General features: G+C 43.3%; 1 protein-coding gene across 6 annotated transcripts in view; it reads left to right on the top strand.

Annotated features, from left to right (window-relative positions):
• The window catches only part of PIEZO2 (piezo type mechanosensitive ion channel component 2), a 252,980-nt gene that overhangs the window by 125,126 nt on the left and 107,430 nt on the right, over positions 1 to 20,424 (top strand). For all 6 annotated transcript variants that reach the window (XR_015153974.1, XR_015153975.1, XM_086373218.1 and 3 more), the window contains exon 5: positions 12,605 to 12,767. Coding sequence is in view for 4 of the 6 variants with exons in the window: in XM_086373218.1 (XP_086229344.1) it covers positions 12,605 to 12,767 (163 nt within the window). In the remaining 2 variants the exon portion in view is untranslated. The remainder of the gene's footprint in view (positions 1 to 12,604; positions 12,768 to 20,424) is intronic.

Here is a 20,424-nt window from a genome sequence, read left to right as displayed (position 1 = left end):
TGAGGACCCGAGGAAGCAGGAACTTCCTGAGCATCCTTGGGGCTCTTAATCTCTTCCACTTCCCAAGAACAGGACAGAAACGTGCACTGTTCAGATTTGCAGGCATGCAAACCTCAGTGGCCACTGCTCACTCTAGAAGTGTTTATTTTATTTGCTTATTTATAAAAATAATGAATCTGTGTTTAGAAGAAAGTCTCCCAATAACCTAGCTCCAATCTCATAAATCAGCGATTTTGTAATAGGCCTTGAACTGTTAAAACATAATTTCCCAGAATTTCAAGCACAGGGATTTGCAGAAGAAACTGTCTCCTCCACACCCACGTGGTTAATTTTATCCCTGCCATAAATTGTTTGCATGGGAAAGTCCCCTGGGAGAAATGGCCAAGGAGCAGCTCCATGGAAATACTGAGGAGAGAGATTCAGGGACCTTGGGGACCACCTTCCTTCCTGGGACCCTCTCTGCCATTCAGTACATTTTCAACAGTTACACATTTATAGATGCAGATGGTTTATACAGGACATTTGTATCAAGTACTTATTAGGTTTTCCTGCCATTTATTTATTTTTTAATTATTTGTTTCTAATTGGAGGATAATTGCTTTACAATATTGTGATGGTTTCTGCCATATATCAACAAGAATCAGCCATAGATATACATATGTCCCCTCCCTCCCACTTCCCACCCCATCCCACCCATCCAGAGTGTCACAGAGCTCTGGGTCGAGCTCCCTGTGCTATACAGCAAATTCCCTTTGGCTATCTGTTTTACTTATGGTGGTGTATATATGTTTCAGTGCTACTCTCTCAATTTTTTCCCACCCTCTCCATCCCCCAGTGTGCCCGTCAGTCTGTTCTCTGTGTCTGTGTCTCTACTGCTTCCCTGCAGATAGGTTCATCAGTACTATCTTTCTAGATTCCATATATAAGCGCTGGTACATGATATCTGTTTTTCTCTTTCGGACTTACTTCACTCTATAATAGGCTCTAAGTTCATCTACCTCAGTAGAACTGACTCAGATTCACTCCTTTTTATGCCTAAGTAATATTCCATTCTGTGCATATACCAAAGCTTCTTTATCCATCAATTACATTGTCTCAGATTTGGGGTTTCCTCTCAAGTTACCCTTGCCACTCACTCTGTGTTTCTCCAGTGCCTCCCTCATCAGGTTTATTGGGGTGTAATTTACAGCCTGGGAAATTCTTCCCTTTTTAGGTGTCTCATTCTATGACTTTGACAACCTAGGCAGCCATGTCATCACCTCCATTTCAAGATTTATAATATCTTCACCATTCCGGAAAGTCTCCTTCTGCCCCTTTGTCATCAATCCCTTACCTCCCCCAGCTCCAAGCAATCACTGATCAGAGTTCTCTTGGTTTCACCTTTTCCAGGTTGTCATGTGAATGGACTCATAGTTTGTGGTTTTCATATCTTGCTTCTTTCACTTAACATAATACTTCTTAGGTTCAACCATAGAAGTTGAAAGCATCCTTACTTTCATTGCAAATTGTATTCCGTTGTATAGATCACCGCAAATTATCCAGGGAGCAGCTGGTAGGTGTTTGGCATGTTTTCAGCTATTGGTGATTATGAATGAAGCTGCTCTAAACCTTTGCCTACAGATCTTTGTGTGGACAAATTTATGTGATATGTCCCTTGATTATGTCCTCTGCCTTCAGCCTCTTTAGTTAGTGAACCCTAAATTACTCAAAGTGCTTTCTGAAAAAACCTTGAAAACTCAATCACATTTTAGCTGCACGGAGAAGTGTATGTAGAAAGATGCTTTGGTGATTCTGTTCACAGTGTGGGCCAAGACACTATAATTTTTACTTCACAAATTTTTATTTTCATTTCTTGGATTTACTGAGCATAGGGTGCATCTTTGGACAGGTGAAAATTCAGAGTTTTTTGCATTTGTTTGATTAACATTTTATTCCTGAGCAATTTTGGTTTGTTTCAGAGCTTAGTGTTTCTAGTTTGTTATGATGTGCTGGAGTATGGATCTTCAACCTTCGCCTGCAATCTCAAATTCTAGTATGCTCTCAACACTTGGTATTTTAGTCTGATTTCTCGGTGGCAAAAACCTGACCTGAACTGACCTGGGAGCCAGGGGGAGAGCATTGCACTGAGTGTGAAGGGATGAGGTGTGTGTGCTGGGGAAGGGGACACTGCCCTCGAGCCTCCTGCCACGGTTACATAGTCTGGTGAGGCACCTTCCTGAGATCTGGAAAAGTATGAACTTTGTAATACATTCAGCTCCAAGAGATTTGGAGGAAGGATCTGTTTTTTCTCCATCTGTCTTCGGCACAACTGCCCCCTATCTGTTTGATGGAACTGAGTTGTGCTAGAGAGTGAGTCTGAAGCTTTTTTTTCCATTGTGACTACACCTGTACACTTTATGCCACAACCCAATACAATGCAAATACATCCAGTTTCCAAAGCAACAGCTCCTCTTACTGCATGCAGTGTACTCCTCTCTTCCTTTGCTGTGTTCATGAAAAGGAAAATGCTGGCTGGTGCCACTGCATTTATTTGATTACAAACTGGTTAGTCGTGGCTGCAGCTGAGAGAGCCATGAGCTGCGGGTGGTGCTTAGGCAAGAGGGAGACTGGAGGTCCATGCCCGCCTCGCTGTGCCTGGGCCCATGCTTATGTGTCTGTCACAGTGACACATGAGGCCTGCTTTACCACAGAAATGCACGTGCAGGTTTGACTCAAAATCTTTGCAGTTCAGGTCAAGCAGAAGGAACCCTGAGACTGTGTCCTTCAAACTCCTGGAGTGAATCACCCAGCTCCAGAGAGACTAGACTAGATTCTTCTTACCTCCTGTGTTTTGATTGTTCACAGGGCCGTGCAAACCAATCAGAGGATCACCATGGGGTGGGCTGGTGGAGGGAGTGTGAGACAAAGGTTGTATTTCAGGAGCTAGACTGTGCACAATCGTTGACACTGCTGGGGAAATGAGGGGTCCCGGAGGAAAGAGAAGGTGAACCAGTCTGCATTGGTGCTGAAGTGGGGCCCCGACGAGACTCAGGGAGGGTGCCTGGGGCATCCCTGTCCCTGTGCAGCTCCCCTGCTATGGGATGGTGACCAAGCATCAGTGCCTGGGCTCCAGAGGCCACCAGAAGACCAGGTACAACCATCTCAGTAGTTCATATTCATCTAAATAATGCTCATTTGCCTTCTAATTGTTTTATTGGAATTCAATTGAAGTTGACCTTCCTACAAACTCTGAACCAAAGGGCTGGCTCCCAAAGGAGTGGCATGAATGGGGTTGTACTTTTCCAGCTTCTGAAGGTAACAGCGTTTGTGTTTGTTCCTAAGTCTGCTTTTCAGCCCTACCTGAAATTCCAACACTCTTCTTCTTTCAGCCATACCTGGAATTCCAACACTCTTCCTCTTTCCCAGTCTCAATTCCCTTCTCAATTTCCCTGTCTCTTTATTTTGAATTTTCTGAGTCACAATGAAACCTGACAGTTGGGAAGACCCTGAGAAGTCATTTTGTTGGTGAGAAACTGAGACTTACAAAAGCAAAGTGGGTTGCCCATGAACATCCACCCCAACCTCACTGCTTCCCCGGACTTAGATGGGAGGATGGTAATTGAGTTTGACCAAATATAATCATGGCTGAGACTGCAGCAGTTGGTCATTTTCTTTCCCAGGCAGGTAATCGACTTTGTGTTTTCATGATATATTCTACATGAGGAATTCTGAGCAGTATGACACTTCTGATTTTAAAAAATAATATGCAATATTAAAAATACACTTTTGTGCATGCCAACCAGCTTTCAAAGTTAAGAACCTAGGTGCTGCAACACAGGTGACTGTGTTCCTCTCTCTGTCCAGAAACATGTTTGTTGCTTTCATGGAGTTCTTTACGGGTGAGTCCGTAAGTGATCAATATTCTGTATGCTTGCTACTTCTTTTTTTTTTTTTCTCTCAATATTGTGTTTGTGAGATGCATCCATGTTTATTGGTGTAGATCCAGGTTGCACATACATTTGCACTAACTTACTGATTCACAGTGTTTTATGGCTACATTTTCTCTCCTCTTGATGGATAAAGAATTTTTTTCCCATCTTCCAGCTTCCTAGACTCCCTTTCAAGAGGAATAATCACCCTGCACAAATAGGATCATGTGACTGTAACCGGTTTGGAGAGGAAATGTCTGCCTGTTGAAGAGAAATGAGGTTTTAAGTTGTTTAGCTTGTGCTTTTCTATACGGAAAATGTAATTGAGCTGAGCCCGGAAGGTCATGCGATATAGGATAACATTTTATGGGGAAATGTATACATCAATCTCCTTAATATATTAGAACAGGGCTTCTTCATATAACCTGGTCAGCCTGATTTCAAACACAGGATTTACTTGAAATAAAATTTAATTTGTTGGGCTTCCCCGATGGCTCAGTGGATAAGAATCCATCTGCCAATTCTACCAATGGAGATGTGGTTTCAATCCCTGATCTGGGAAGATCCCACATGCTGCAAAGCAACTAAGCCTGTGCACCACAACTACTGAACCTGTGTTCTAGAGCCTGGGAGTCAAAACTACTGAAGCCCACTCACCCTAGAGCCTGTGCTCTGCAACAAGAGAAGCCACGGCAATGAGAAGCCCGGCCACCACAACTAGAGACTAGCCCCCGATCTCTGCAGCTAGAGAAAACGCGTGCAGCAACAAAGACCCAGTGCAACCAAAAATAAATTAATTAATTACACTATTAAAACATTTTAATTGTTATTAAATGTTCTGAAATGAACACCGACAATTCATTTACAGAGCCTTCCGTAAATATTTATACTCTGTGCAGTCCCTGGACCATCTGACTTACTCCATGGACTTTAGCCAACCTACATGAGAAGAAATCTCTCACTCTGCCCCTCCAGCCAAGACCTCTCTCAGGCACAAACCCCACGTGGGTCCAGGGTGACCTGTCACGTCCATACCTCATGTCCGTACCTCATGTCCATACCTCACCCTCACCATGGAAAGGCCACCTCCCAGCCCCACTTCCTGCGACCAGATTGTGACTTCCTTCTGGGCTCAATTCCTTGGTGATGGTGGAGAGTCCTTTGCTCCAAACCCTTCAGCCCTTCTGGTTTTGCAGATGCTTCACCAGAGTCCGAGTCCAGCAAGGAGGACCTGGCCGCAGCACCTCTTCCTGATTTATCTCTGTGTTTAAGACACACTTTCATAACCAACACTCAGTGCTCAGGGAGAGGGCCTGGCACTCAATAGAGGCATAATAAATATTTTTGGAATAAATAAAAAATCTGACCAAATTAAGCCATTTCATGTTCATTGGATACAATTAATAGTTCTTGTTCTTGAAATGTTTTCTCTGGTGTATGCAAAAAGTGCATATATATTTTTAATGGTTTATAGTTTCCAATTGTGACCATTAACTCACATCCAAAGAACTGAGATTGTTACTCATCAACCTCCGGTCCTCAGACGCTCCACAGACACTAGTGACTGTCCTGCCCTTTGTACTTTATCTTCCCTGAACTGAATTATGGAGATACTTGTGGAAGACACCTGATCTAATTCTTCAGCAGGACTTTGCACAAACTATTGTCATAGGAAAGAAAGAGCAAATATTTGGAGATCGCATTAATTCTGCCAGCCTGTATTCAGAGCACACACTGTACCACATGTACACACACACATACACACATACAAATATAATATATACATATATATATATAGTCCTCTTGGATATAGAGATTCACAAATAAGTGACCAACATAAAGTGTTAGGGGTCTAAAGGAAACAGATGATAGGCTTTGCAGTGGAGATGAGGGAGGGGAGTCTTGACTGATGAGGATGACGTGGAAGTGTATGTGAGGAGGGCTTTGTGGTCTGAGGGAGAAGACCGTGCTCTGACTCAGAGGGACAAACACTTGCCTGTCCTTGGATGTGCAGCCAGCACGGCTGGAATTTGAGGTTCGAGGAAGTCTTAGCAAGAGACAAGGCACACACGTCTGCAATACAGAGGCCCCGTAGGTGAGCTTGGGAATATGGGCCTTTCTCATCGCTGGTGCAGTGAGCAAGTCCAAACTGTGCTTCTAGAAGTTTAGCTTGGCCTGGTTGGCAGAAGGGACACCCCGAGGCAAAGTGACAGTCATTCAGAAGAGGAGGTGGTGAAGGGAGACGTGTGGAGATATGGTCAGGCACTGGGTAGAGACCTCCCATAGGAAGATGGGTGTCTGCAGCTGGTCTTGGGCACGTGCTGGGACTGAATGAGCAGCTTTGTGAGTTGTCGTGTGCTTTCTGGTCTCTTCCAGTCTGTCCCAAGAGCAAGTGGACATTTGGGAGAGGGGGTGGACAGCTGGGAGAGGAGATGAGGGAAAAAAATCAGGTGTTGCTGGCACTGTAGTTATTAGGGGCTTATTCAAAACCAAATATATGAGTATTAGTTACATCTAAGTACAGTTTCCAAAGTATTCATTCATTGTGATAAAAAATCTAGACCAATGAGGAGACTCCAGCTCAGCATTTTCTAAAACCTGTGCCATGAGCAGTAGGTCAGCAGAATGTAGTAGATTTTAGATAAAATGTTAAGAAATGGTTTGTGCTCAGATAAATTTGGGAAGCAGAGATTTGCACGCGAGCTCAGTTGCTTCAGTTGTGTCCGACTCTTTTGCGACCATATGGACTGTAGTCCACCAGGCTCCTCTGTCCATGGGATTCTCCAGGCAAGAATACTGGAGTGGGTTACTGTACCTTTCTCCGGGGGACCTTCCTGACCCTGGGATCGAACCCATGATTCCTGTGTCTCCTGCATTGTGAGTGGGTTCTTTACCCACTAAGCCACCTGGGAAGCCCAGAGGTTTATACAAACTCCAGTTTACTGTTTTTCTACAGAACTTCTCAAGTCCTTTATTATAATAATAACCGTCATGATTTTCTAACACTTATTTGACCAGAGGCAGGTGTTTTTTTTTTTTTTTTTGGTCATGTTTTGCTTTAATTCCCAGTATTTCTGAGGACTAGCTCTCTCATGAATGTGCTTCAGTTGACTCTGGTCTAGACAGTGAAGATAGAGACTGTAGTGATAATATGGTCCCCATGGGAGGTATCAAGTGGACTCTGACCTGGTCATTGTCCGCAGCCCACACCATCATCTTCTGGAGGTTCCTGGAGCCCGTGAGCTGGCAGTGCTCTGAATGTGCTGCTTTGTGAGCTCGGGTGACAGCACCAGCTAACAGGTTGGCACCTCCATGGCTGATGGATTCCACTCTGAGCTGGACCACAGCCCAGTCCTGTTTCTGGGAGCTGTGTTCTTTCATGGCTGGGGAGTAATTGCTTTGCAGTTGGGGTTCATTTACTCTCTTCATGTTTGTGGGTGATCGAGTGTCTCCTTGGGGACCTAGGAGCACAAAGCTGAGGCTGTTGACTCGAAGCCACTGTTTGCAAATTGAGAGCCATGTATAGAGTGAAGGTTGGGGGCGGCGGGAGTGGGGGAGGTGCAGGAACAGTGGCTCCTGGGTCCACTGTGCCGGGTGGGACTCTGGGTATGTTCCTCAGAGAACTCTTTCCCGCCAGTCGGCTTGGTTTGTGCTTCTCATAAAATGTCATGATCAATTCGTTTTCGGCAAAAGAGCTGCAGTAATTTATCCCCCAAATCCACTCAGGAGGGACTGCCGGCTCCCCCGACCTCAGCCCCATCCAGGAAATACTTCCCCGCCCAGCCTGGCTTTCATCTCCTGGCCTCTCTCCTTGATCTCTGAATTCTCGTTCTGATGGTGTGAATCCTCCTTTGCTCTGTCTGATTGCATTAGGTGTACTTGCAAAGTAGGTGAAACCTCTATGGTTTTCTTTCTTTTTTTTTTTTTTAATTTATTTTTTTAATTAATTTTATTTTTAAACTTTACATAATTGTATTAGTTTTGCCAAATATCAAAATGAATCCACCACAGGTATACATGTGTTCCCCATCCTGAACCCTCCTCCCTCCTCCCTCCCCATACCATCCCTCTGGGTCGTCCCAGTGCACTAGCCCCAAGCATCCAGTATCGTGCATTGAACCTGGACTGGCATCTCGTTTCATACATGATATTTTACACGTTTCAATGCCATTCTCCCAAATCTTCCCACCCTCTCCCTCTCCCACAAAGTCCATAAGACTGTTCTATACGTCAGTGTCTCTTTTGCTGTCTCGTATACAGGGTTATCGTTACCATCTTTCTAAATTCCATATATATGCGTTAGTATACTGTATTGGTGTTTTTCCTTCTGGCTTACTTCACTCTGTATAATAGGCTCCAGTTTCATCCACCTCATTAGAACTGATTCAAATGTATTCTTTTTAATGGCTGAGTAATACTCCATTGTGTATATGTACCACAGCTTTCTTATCCATTCATCTGCTGATGGACATCTAGGTTGCTTCCATGTCCTGGCTGTTATAAACAGTGCTGCGATGAACATTGGGGTACACGTGTCTCTTTCCCTTCTGGTTTCCTCAGTGTGTATGCCCAGCAATGGGATTGCTGGATCATAAGGCAGTTCTATTTCCAGTTTTTTAAGGAATCTCCACACTGTTCTCCATAGTGGCTGTACTAGTTTGCATTCCCACCAATAGTGTAAGAGGGTTCCCTTTTCTCCACACCCTCTCCAGCATTTATTATTTGTAGACTTTTGGATTGCAGCCATTCTGACTGGTGTGAAATGGTACCTCATAGTGGTTTTGATTTGCATTTCTCTGATAATGAGTGATGTTGAGCATCTTTTCATGTGTTTGTTAGCCATCTGTATGTCTTCTTTGGAGAAATGTCTATTTAGATCTTTGGCCCATTTTTTGATTGGGTCATTTATTTTTCTGGAGTTGAGCTGTAGGAGTTGCTTGTATATTTTAAACAACTAATCTCAAAAATATGGTTTTCTTATGATGAAATCAATCATCAGATTTACTTATTATAGATTTGGATTATAAATTTTATAAGTAATTGTAAAATCTGGATGAAGTGTTCACAGTATTATACGTTTGGATGAAGTTTTCCTATTTGATTTCTCTTACTCTTAGCCCAAATGCAAGGAATTTGCTATTTTTTAAAACCTTTCACACAACCATGTGTGTTTTATTTATGGAGGTAAAGGGATGTCTCATCACATCCATGTTTCTCTGTTCATAGAAGTTTCAGTTCAGTCAGTTCAGTTCAGTCTCTCAGTCGTGTCCGACTCTTTGTGACCCCATGAACTGCAGCATGCCAGGCCTCCCTGTCCATCACCAACTCCCGGAGTTCACTCAAACTCATGTCCATCGAGTCAGTGATGCCATCCAGCCATCTCATCCTCTGTCGTCCCCTTCTCCTCCTGCCCCCAGTCCCTCAGAGCATCAGAGTCTTTTCCAATGAGTCAACTCTTCGCATGAGGTGGCCAAAGTACTGGAGTTTCAGCTTGAGCATCATTCCTTCCAAAGAACACCCAGAGCTGACATCCTTTAGAATGGACTGGTTGGATCTTCTTGCAGTCCAAGGGACTCTCAAGAGTCTTCTCCAGCACCACAGTTCAAAAGCATCAACTCTTCGGGGCTCAGCTTTCTTCACAGTCCAACTCTCACATCCATACATGACCACTGGGAAAACCATAGCCTCGACTAGACGGACCTTGTTGGCAAAGTAATGTCTCTGCTTTTCAAGATGCTATCTAGATTGGTCATAACTTTTCTTCCAAGGAGTAAGCGTCTTTTAATTTCATGGCTGCAATCACCATCTGCAGTGATTTTGGAGCCCCAAAAAGTAAAATCTGATGCTGTTTCCACTGTTTCCCCATCTATTTCCCATGAAGTGATGGGACCAGATGCCACAATCTTCGTTTTCTAAATGTTGAGCTTTAAGCCAACTTTTTCACTCTCCACTTTCACTTTCATCAAGAGGCTTTTGAGTTCCTCTTCACTTTCTGCCATAAGGGTGGTGTCATCTGCATATCTGAGGTTATTGCTGTTTCTCCCGGCAGTCTTGATTCCAGCTTGTGCTTCTTCCAGCCCAGCGTTTCTTATGATGTACTCTGCATAGAAGTTAAATAAGCAGGGTGACAATATGCAGCCTTGACGTACTCCTTTTCCTATTCGGAACCAGTCTGTTGTTCCATGTCCAGTTCTAACTGTTGCTTCCTGATCTGCATATAGGTTTCTCAGAGGCAGATCAGGTGGTCTGGTATTCCCATCTCTTTCATAATTGTCCACAGTTTATTGTGATCCACACAGTCAAAGGCTTTGGCATAGTCAATAAAGCAGAAATAGATGTTTTTCTGGAACTCTCTTGCTTTTTCCATGATCCAGCGGATGTTGGCAATTTGATCTCTGGTTCCTCTGCCTTTTCTAAAACCAGCTTGAACATCTAGAAGTTCACCGTTCATGTATTGCTGAAGCCTGGCTTGGAGAATTTTGAGCATTACTTTACTAGCGTGTGAGATGAGTGCAATTGTGTGGTAGTTTGAGCATTCTTTGGCATTGTCTTTCTTTGGGATTAAAATGAAAACTGACCTTTTCCAGTCCTGTGGCCACTGCTGAGTTTTCCAAATTTGCTGGCATATTGAACGGAGCACTTTCATAGCATCATCTTTCAGGATTTTAAATAGCTCAACTGGAATTCCATCACCTCCACTAGCTTTGTTCGTAGTGATGCTTTCTAAGGCCCACTTGACTTCACATTCCAAGATGTCTGGCTCTGGGTGAGTGATCACACCATTGTGATTATCTGGGTCATGAAGATCTTTTTTGTACAGTTCTTCTGTGTATTCTTGCCACCTCTTCTTAATATCTTCTGCTTCTGTTAGGTCCATACCATTTCTGTCCTTTATCAAGCCCATCTTTGCATGAAATGTTCCCTTGGTATCTCTAATATTCTTGAAGAGATCTCTAGTCTTTCCCATTCTGTTGTTTTCCTCTATTTCTTTGCACTGATTGCTGAGGAAGACTTTCTTATCTGTTCTTGCTATTCTTTGGAACTCTGCATTCAGATGCTTATATCTTTCCTTTTCTCCTTTGCTTTTCGCTTCTCTTCTTTTCACACCTATTTGTAAGGCCTCCCCAGACAGCCATTTTGCTTTTTTGCATTTCTTTTCCATGGGAATGGTCTTGATCCCTGTCTCCTGTACAATGTCACGAACCTAAGTCCATAGTTCATCAGGCACTCTATCTATCAGATCTAGGCCCTTAAATCTATTTCTCACTTAGAGTTGTGTATAAAACCCAGGCTTCTAATGGGGAGGTCCTTTTCCAGACCATTTTATAAAAAGCCAGTCAGACTGGTCTGAGGAATTTTTCGTAGGAGATCCTGGATTAGGAGACTCTTCACTTAAGACTTGACTTACATTCATATTATGGTACCAAATAATTGGTAATATTCTAAATGTGCAACTGTAGTGGACTAGTTAAGTAACTACTATCTGACTGTGAGTGTGGTAAAGGTTTCAAAATCTTCAGTGAGTTGTGAAGACGTGAGTGATGTATTAAATGAACAAATTATTTTCAAAAACAATAGATAAAGTATGAGCCTAGTTTTGTTAACTCTAAGATTGCATGGATAGTAGTTTCTTATGGTTTCCAAACCATTGAGTAGAGTTCCCTGTGCTATACAGTAGGTCTTATTGTTATATACAGTGCTGTGTATATGTTCATCCCAAATTCCTAATTTACCCCTTCCCCCTCACCTTCCTCCTTTGGTAACCAGAAGTTTGTTTTCTTTGTCTATGAGTCTATTTCTCTTCTGTAAATAGTTCATGTCATTTTTTTAGATTCCACATAGAAGCAATATCATATGATTTTTTAATTCACTAAAATGTCAACATGATTATTTCTAGGTGGTAGAGGTCTTGCTATTTATTATGTTTTTACCCAAATACATCATATATCCAATGTAAATGACGACTATATATTTCATCACATAAAGTGTATTTGAAAAATACGTATCTTCACATGAGATAACTTCCTATCTTCTGCTGCTTTTCCCTAAACAAGTTTTAGCTCTGATACACATTGGGTCACTCTCATTTGAGTCCTGTGCAATAAAGATGAACAGTGTTATCTCTTCGAGACAGAGGGGAGCACAGGACAAGGGGAAGGTCCCAATGAAACACAGCCACCAGATCCTGCTGACACTGGGACCAAATCTTCTGAGCTCTCTGTTAACGACCTGCCTTTTCTTGGAACAGGATGGAAAACAAAATCGACTCAGCATTCAAAGTAATGAAGGGCTCCTGTTCAAGGATGGCTTGAATGTTGCCTCTGTTTTCCCTCTAAACTTGGATTTACTTCCAGGGCTGCTCATGTACATCTAGTCTTTAACAGCTCCTACCAGGTTGCAAACACCTGTCTCTGTCCTGGACACATGGCTTATTTAATAACAGTTTAGTTCATCAGTACGTTTTAGGAGTGAGAGTTGGTTTTGGGTTCTTCATGCTATTTCTGAAACTCCCTGAAAGCTTCCTGAGTCTTAGTAGATTATGTAAGGCTGGAGTCAGAGAAAAGCTTTCTGATACCTTCCAGGCAGAAACTGAGCATTCTTTAAGTCTTAAGAAGATTCAAACATACTCTGTGATGGTTTAACCATTGCAACATCAAAACAACTGAATTTCCTCCTCCCTGTTTTTCCCTCCATAGCTTAAAGGGAGCCGACGCTGGCAATGGGATCCGAGTGTTTGTGCCTGACGTGGGCATGTTCATCGCCAGCCTGACCATCTGGCTGGTCTGTAGGAACATTGTTCAGAAGCCAGTGGCCGAAGAGGCCGCGCAGTGTAACCCGGAATTTGAGAACGAAGAATCGGTAAGTCTGAGTCTGGGCCTCTTCCTGGTTTGATTTCTGGGGCCTTGTAGGTTGTGACATGAAAAGTGAGATATGCACAGAGCTTCGTGCCCTCCTGTGCTGGGTGGTTGCTTTGTACACCTCGTGTGGTCCTCACGCATGTGCATTCTCACCCGCACTCGGCCACGTGGAAACAAGTCCGGGGACGTGAGGGCTGCCCTGTGAGATGCATTAACCCTAAGGGCCTGGGCCTGACCTGGTGTCTCTTCATTACCATCCGCCCTTAACTCACACTGGAAACCTTTCAGGTTTGTGTCTTGGCCCATGCCCTAGATACTTAGTTACTGCAACATTCTTAGAGAAGAAACACCTGGCAGTTGTCAGAGGAAAAAAAAAAAAATTAATTCTACCTTTAAAGAAGCTTCCAGTCTGTGCACTGTGCCACCCTGAGTCAGTGGTTAAATCTGCAAGCTTCCATCGAGGTATTTTTAAAGTACTCCGGAGAAAAAAATAGATGCATTTGGAAGAGTGTAAGAATGAGTAAAACGTTTGTGAATTTTTAGCTGGATCAGGGGACATGTCAGATTTCACTCTGTGGCAAATAGAAGCGGGAGTCGCTCTGTCACTTACCTGTTTGTTCTAATAACTGCACTTTGTCATATGAGTCTAGGTAACAGTGACTTAAAAAGTAATTGATCTGGTAATTGAAAGATAAAATTTACAGGGAAAAAAATTCCTTAAAAGACTGTATTTGGACATTTGACCCAAGACAATTGTAAGTACTGAATGTTTCATTCATAAGCTTTGGCAAGAAATTAAACCTATAAAACTGAAGTTAGTTGAAATTACTTATATTGAGATTGGTAACCATGATGACATCAAAGAAAGAAAGTTTTCAATTATGGCAAATAATGTGTGTGCTTCACAAATGAACAGCATTTTCCTTTGATATTTATTAGAATACAACAATGAAGAAAGAATGAATATGATTCCATAAACCTCTGCAGATTAGAAATGATGATATTGCCTAAAATCCTTGTGAGTAAAAAATATACAATTCTGTGGCATATGCATATTCTGCTGTTTTTAAGGTAAATGTTAAAAAGGGTACATGGTGTTAAAAATCATTACAGCAAGGTCCTAACTACCTATCTCTTGCATTCAAGTTCACAAACTGTACAACGTTTGTCAGTGTCCTAGAAATAGAACTATGAAGGTGCTTTTTCTTCTGGTTAAGACAGAATTTAAAATTTTAACCTCTGCTTTTACATTTGAAATTTCTTTTATAGTATTTACAGTTTTGAAACACTATCTGGTTTAAACAATCACCCTGTTTTTTCCAGATTCAGTGAAAATAAATCCATTAACTCAAGCTCTCCGGACTTAGGACTTTTCATTATTATTTTTGATAAGGCAAGATTTGTTCTCAGTTCTCCTCATATTGTAGATGGAGGGTAAGGGATAGTTACTGTGAGCTGAGTGGACTCTGAAGTCAGACTTGGAAGCTGTGTGATGCTGGGAAAATTGTTTATCCTCTTTCTTCTTCCGCAAAGTGGAGATTGTCCTGAAGACTAAATAAAGGGCCATGTGCTTGCCTCCCTTTGCTCTTCTCCAGTTTGAAAGGAAGTAGAACAATCACAAAAATGTAAAATTTAAAGCCTCTTAAAATGAGAGAAAGATAAGTTGGAGGGTGTGTTTGAGGCCAACTCACTCAGTAAAGGACTTCCTTCCTTGCCATTGGTAACAGACAACCATGACTGAATTACAAAGCTTCCTACAGAAAGAACTTCTGTCTCCAGTTCAAACACTGTTTTGCCATAAAACTAGGAAAACCTGCACTGACAACTGAAGATAAGGGATGTTAGGTCAAGGTCACCCATCTGGTGAAGAAGAGACACGATGTCACTGACCGATAGTAAAATCATGTTTCCTTCCTGATTCCCCTCTGTTCTCCAGGATGGGCTCATGATACCTCTCTCCCATTTGAAATTTGTTTAAATATCTGCACCCTATATATTATTGATTACATTCAGTTCAGTTCAGTCGCTCAGTTGTGTCCTACTCTTTGCGACCCCATGAATCACAGCACGCCAGGCCTCCCTGTCCATCACCAACTCCCGGAGTTCACCCAAACTCATGTCCATCGAGTCAGTGATGCCATCCAGCCATCTCATCCTCTGTCATCCCCTTTTCCTCCTGCCCCCAATCCTGCTGGCAATCCCTCCCAGCATCAGGGTCTTTTCCAGTGAGTCAACTCTTCGCATGAGGTGGCCAAAGTATTGGAGTTTCAGCTTCAGCATCAGTCCTTCCAGTGAACACCCAGGACTGATCTTCTTTAGGAGGGACTGATTGGATCTCCTTGCTGTCCAAGGGACTCTCAAGAGTCTTCTCCAACACCACAGTTCAAAAGCATCAATTCTTCGGCGCTCAGCTTTCTTCACAGTCCAACTCTCACATCCATACATGACCACTGGGAAAACCATAGCCTCGACTAGACGGACCTGTGTTGGCAAAGTAATCTCTCCTTTTTAATATGCTTTCTAGGTTGGTCATAATTTTCCTTCCAAGGAGTAAGCATCTTTTAATTTCATGGCTGCAATCATCATCTGCAGTTCTAACCCTAATTGATTACATTATTTAATGATAAAAAGAGGTAGATTCTCTGAGCATTATTTTTGGGGAGCTTGGAAAATGAAAGTGTGAAAGCGTTAGTCACTCAGTCATATCCAACTCTTTGTGACTCCATGTACTGTAGCCTGCCAGGCTCCTCTGTCCATGGAATTCTCCAGGCAGGAATACTGGAGTGGGTTGCCATGCCTTCCTCCAGGGGATCTTCCCAACCCAGATATTGAACCCAGGTCTCCTGCATTGCAGGCAGATTCTTCACTGTCTCACTCACCAGAAAAACCCTTAATACTGAAAATGCTAAATATCATTACTATAAAGTTGAGTTCCCTCTAGGTTAAATTTGTTTGCACCTAATTTAGATATTAGTTTCCATAGTCTCAGTACATTCCAGCCCCAGGTGGCCCAGGGGAGCCGGCTAGAGTGACTGTCCAGAGATGAATCCAGGAGGAAATTTTTCTTACTGGGGAACCATCTGTCTGGAGTCTGAAAAGAATATAAATACACAGCCAAAATAAGCAGTAGAATTTATTTTATTTTGAAGTCCCTAGCATACTTCCTGCGACTCGTAAATCTTGGCGATTGTGTTCTAGATTGCTTGCTTTTTGAGGATCCTTTGAGAGGACAGTGTTTGCTGGCGTTGCTTCTTCTCTCATTTATCTCAGTGGAGAAATGGCAGATTAATCAACCCTCTGGTGCCTGGGAGAATTGCTTCTCAAATCCAGCTTTGTTTCAGAGTAGTAAGTAATCCCTGGAGAATGCTCAGGACTCTTCCCAAATCTCCATGGACTTGATAATGAGGCTTAAGTTCACTGTTTTAAAGGGCATCACAAATCCAAGGATTCTCCCGAAAAAAACCCAGTGGGCATGGAGTTGGGGAGGAGGCTTTGTCCTGTTTTTGAATTTTACAGAAAGCAAACCTCGGTCAAGAACCAACTCCCTAAGTGCCATGAAAGATTCTTTGCCAACTGACATACTTGTGGTCTTGTTTATTTGTTCCTTTTAATTCAGAAGCAGATTGACAAATCATAACTGAAAGATTCAGATTCTTACATCTTTAAAAAACATGAGTTGTGTTATGAGAGTTAAATTGTGTAGAAAGGTTATCTGTGCAATAAAACACCAATGACATCAGTAATTTCACAAAGTTGATAGTATCTGCATATTTATGTACTTCTAGCTCTTTCTAGCTATTTAATGAGATTTCAGGCTTTATTATTTTTTTGAAACAAAGAGTAGTTTAATATGAAACCAAATTTATGATAAATGTTTATTCAAATAGGAATTTTAGTCTTGACTTAGTCTGCTGCAAGTGGCCTCTTCTATATGGTTTAACAAATCCAATATGAATGATATAAAGAATATTTTGGTGTCAGTCTTGAGAAACCTATATGCAGGTCAGGAAGCAACAGTTAGAACTAGATATGGAACAACAGACTGGTTCCAAATAGGAAAAGGAATACCTCAAGGCTGTATATTGTCACCCTGCTTATTTAACTTATATGCAGAGTACATCATGAGAAACACTGGGCTGGAAGAAGCACAAGCTGGAATCAAGATTGCTGGGAGAAATGGCAATAACCTCAGATATGCAGATGACACCACCCTTATGGCAGAAAGTGAAGAGGAACTAAAAAGCCTCTTGATGAAAGTGAAAGACGAGAGTGAAAAAGTTAAAGCTTAAAGCTCAACATTCACATAATGAAGATCATGGCATCTGGTCCCATCACTTCCTGGGAAATAGATGGGGAAACAGTGGAAACAGTGTCAGACTTTATTTTGGGGGGCTCCAAAATCACTGCAGATGGTGACTGCAGCCATGAAATTAAAAGACACTTACTCCTTGGAAGGAAAGTTATGACCAACCTAGATAGCATATTGAAAAGCAGAGACATTACTTTGCCAACAAAGGTCCGTCTAGTCAAGGCTATGGTTTTTCCAGTGGTCGTGTATGGATGTGAGAGTTGGACTGTGAAGAAAGCTGAGCCCCGAAGAGTTGATGCTTTTGAACTGTGGTGCTGGAGAAGACTTTTGAGAATCCCTTGGACTGCAAGGAGATCCAACCAGCCCATCCTAAAGGAGATCAGCTCTGGGTGTTCATTGGAAGGACTGATGCTGAAGCTGAAACTCCAATACTTTGGCCACCTCATGCAACGAGTTGACTGATTGGAAAAGACTCTGATGCTGGGAAGGATTGGGGGCAGGAGGAGAAGGGGATGACAGAGGATGAGATGGCTGGATGGCATCACCAACTCGATGGACATGAGTCTGAGTGAAGTCCGGGAGTTGGTGATGGACAGGGAGGCCTGGCGTGCTGCGATTCATGGGGTTGCAAAGAGTCGGACACGACTGAGCGACTGAACTGAACTGATATACCTAATTTATTCCTGAAGCAGCCCTATTGTTGAGGGCATGTTGAGACCTGTCAGTGCTTGATGGGGTAGAGATTCTCCTTCAGCACTCAGGTTGAAGCCAGGGCTTCAAACAGCAGCAGCTTCTAAAGCATGGAGACACATACAGTCCCAGAGCTACGATTATAATCCCAGCTGCTCTACAGATGTAGAGTCTGGAGGTGTCCTCTGGGCAACAATTGCAGAAATTGGAACTCTTGAGGGTTACACAAGCTCCTTCTGGAGTCTGGCTGAGCAGCACCAAGGCCACGGGGGTTCGAGGATGATATCTCATGGCTCACTTTCCCGGGGGCCCCTCCTTCACCTCCAGGTGTGAGGGAAACCTGAGGCTCTAGGTTCCACAGATGGATCTTTTTCACAAGAAGCTTGGGGCTGTGTTTGTCTGCTGGCCTGTGGTGCCTGGAGGTGGTGGCTTGATAAGAGTGCTCTCTCCGGTTGTTACTGTCCTGTGGGGCTCAGGGTCTCCAGTCCTACTGGCCACCAGGGCATGTCTCCATATGCACTGTGTATGCTCCTGCTGGGCTCAGCCAGAGGGTGTGGGGGCTGGACTTGCTCCCTTGCTTTGGGGAGACAGGGGGAGAATGACTTGACTTAGGTGGGAGCACAGTGGTGCCTCAGTGTCTGGGCAGTGTCTTCCTTCCCCCACCCTGCAGTACACCTCTTTGGATTTGCAAATGACTGTCCCTTACACACAGTCTCAGCAGGTGTCACACTCTGGGCATTTCACCTCTCTTGGGGTAAGTTCAACCTTGTGCCTTCCCTGCCTGCGTAGGTGTGGCCCTTCCTGTCCTCTGCTGTGGACCAGATATTCAGCTAGTTCTCAGGTCCTTTCCGGGGAAAATCAACCCATGTGTAACTGCATATTTGTAGTTATGTCCTCCCATGAACATATTTGTCATGTCCATGGGAGGAGGTGGGTTCAGGCTCTTCCTTCCCCACCACCTTAAACTGACCTTGACCTGGGAGTTTGTAAAGGTCCAGGTGCAGACTGCATCCCAGATATGTTCAGTCAGAATTCTGGGAGGCAGGCGAATGTTTGGTGGTACCAGGATTGTTTTATTAAAGCTCCCCAGGCCTGTGGTCCTGGATAGCCTAGTGGGTTGCTACCTGCTAACTTGGCCTGTCTTAACCTCCTTTATTGAACTTGTATTGCTCTATAGGAGGTGGTTGAAAGCGTACATGCTTCCAAATGGAACAGGGAACAATTTAACTTGTGCTTATACATTTGGAAAAGTAATCTTCCTAAAACAAGCTTAGTAACAGAAAAAAATCTTGGCTTCGTCTGCACCATGTTGTCACGATAGGCTTACATGATGCACGTGACCCCTGCCAGCATGGCTCCGGAGCTCTCTGGGCACTGTGTCCATGGGGACACTGTGGAGGATGGTGGACAATGGTGATGAGTCACAGCACTTGCCTCTTCCTTCCATGGACTCTTCTGTTGCGATGACTCCACTCCATGAAGATAAATTGTTAACTTTCAATAATAAACAATGAGTAAATAACTTGCAACATTTTAGGAAAGTGCTCCCTTTGCTTCTGGATCTGCTGGCTCATTATCTGTGCCCCTGATGCTCTCCCATCAAAGCATCTTTTCAAGCATGGTTTAAGACACAAGGAAGAGGAGGATGGAGTCCACGGTCTGAGGAGTGCTGGGCTAACATCTAAAGTTTGTCTGAAATCAGAAAAAAATTCCATTAGATAAATCACCTCAGTGTTTTCCAGTCAAGGGAGTCTGCCTCGCATCCAACTCAAACACAAGGCTTCTATGTAGGATGAGTTTGTCCATGGTCACAGGTATCAGGAAGAGTGTGGATTCTAATCTGGCTGCTTCCACATCATCTCATGCAGTCCTTTAATCAGACAAGTTCCTGGGACTTGCTCCTTGAATTCCTGATTCAGGAACTGTGAGGTGGAGCCTGGTAATCTGGCCTCTTAAAGAGCCCCAGGTGAGCCTTGGATTTAGTCCAAGACAGGTAGACTCATTTAGTGCTTGGGGATAAGGGAAAATGAATGTCTGGGTTCTACTAGAAGTAATTGGTGGTGTCTTCCTGGTCCAAAACTTAGTGGGACTAACTGCTAATGCTTGACTGCTGGGGACGAGGCTGCAGGGCTGGACGCGGTGATGGGATGAGGCATGGAGGCTTGGGTCCAGGCTTAGGGAACCATGACCTCGCACCCAGTTGACTCCGAGGCACTTGGAGTGTCCTCACGTGACATGAGATGCTGCCTGATGTACATCTGGCACATTTTGAAGTCAGGGACTTTTAAAGAAGATGAGTCAAAGCACTTACAGTTCTTTACATAAGGTATAGACTTCAACCTGGACAATGCTGATATGTAATGTTTTATTAGGCTTTTTAAACTATAAAGGTTTTCTTTATCTTTCATTTCTAAGATAGCTCAGGAACTAGAAAAATAAATCTTTATTTACAGCTACTCCTTCTTAGGAAGAAACTGAAAGACAAAGTTTAAACATGCTTCTCCAGGCAAGAATACTGGAGTGGGTTGCCATTCCCTTCTCTAGGAGATCTTCCCCAACCCAGGGATGGAACCCAGGTCTCCTGCATTGCAGGTGGATTCTTTACCAGATGAACCACGAAGGAATCCCTTCCCAGGTGGTGCTAATGGTAAAGAACCTA

Source organism: Bos grunniens, chromosome 24 (assembly GCF_055505025.1).
Source record: "Bos grunniens cultivar Pamir isolate PY7600 chromosome 24, Bosgru_T2T1.0, whole genome shotgun sequence".
NCBI classification, from domain to species: domain Eukaryota; kingdom Metazoa; phylum Chordata; class Mammalia; order Artiodactyla; family Bovidae; genus Bos; species Bos grunniens.
Note: the sequence above shows the minus strand (reverse complement) of the source record. Positions and strands in the feature narration are given on the sequence as shown.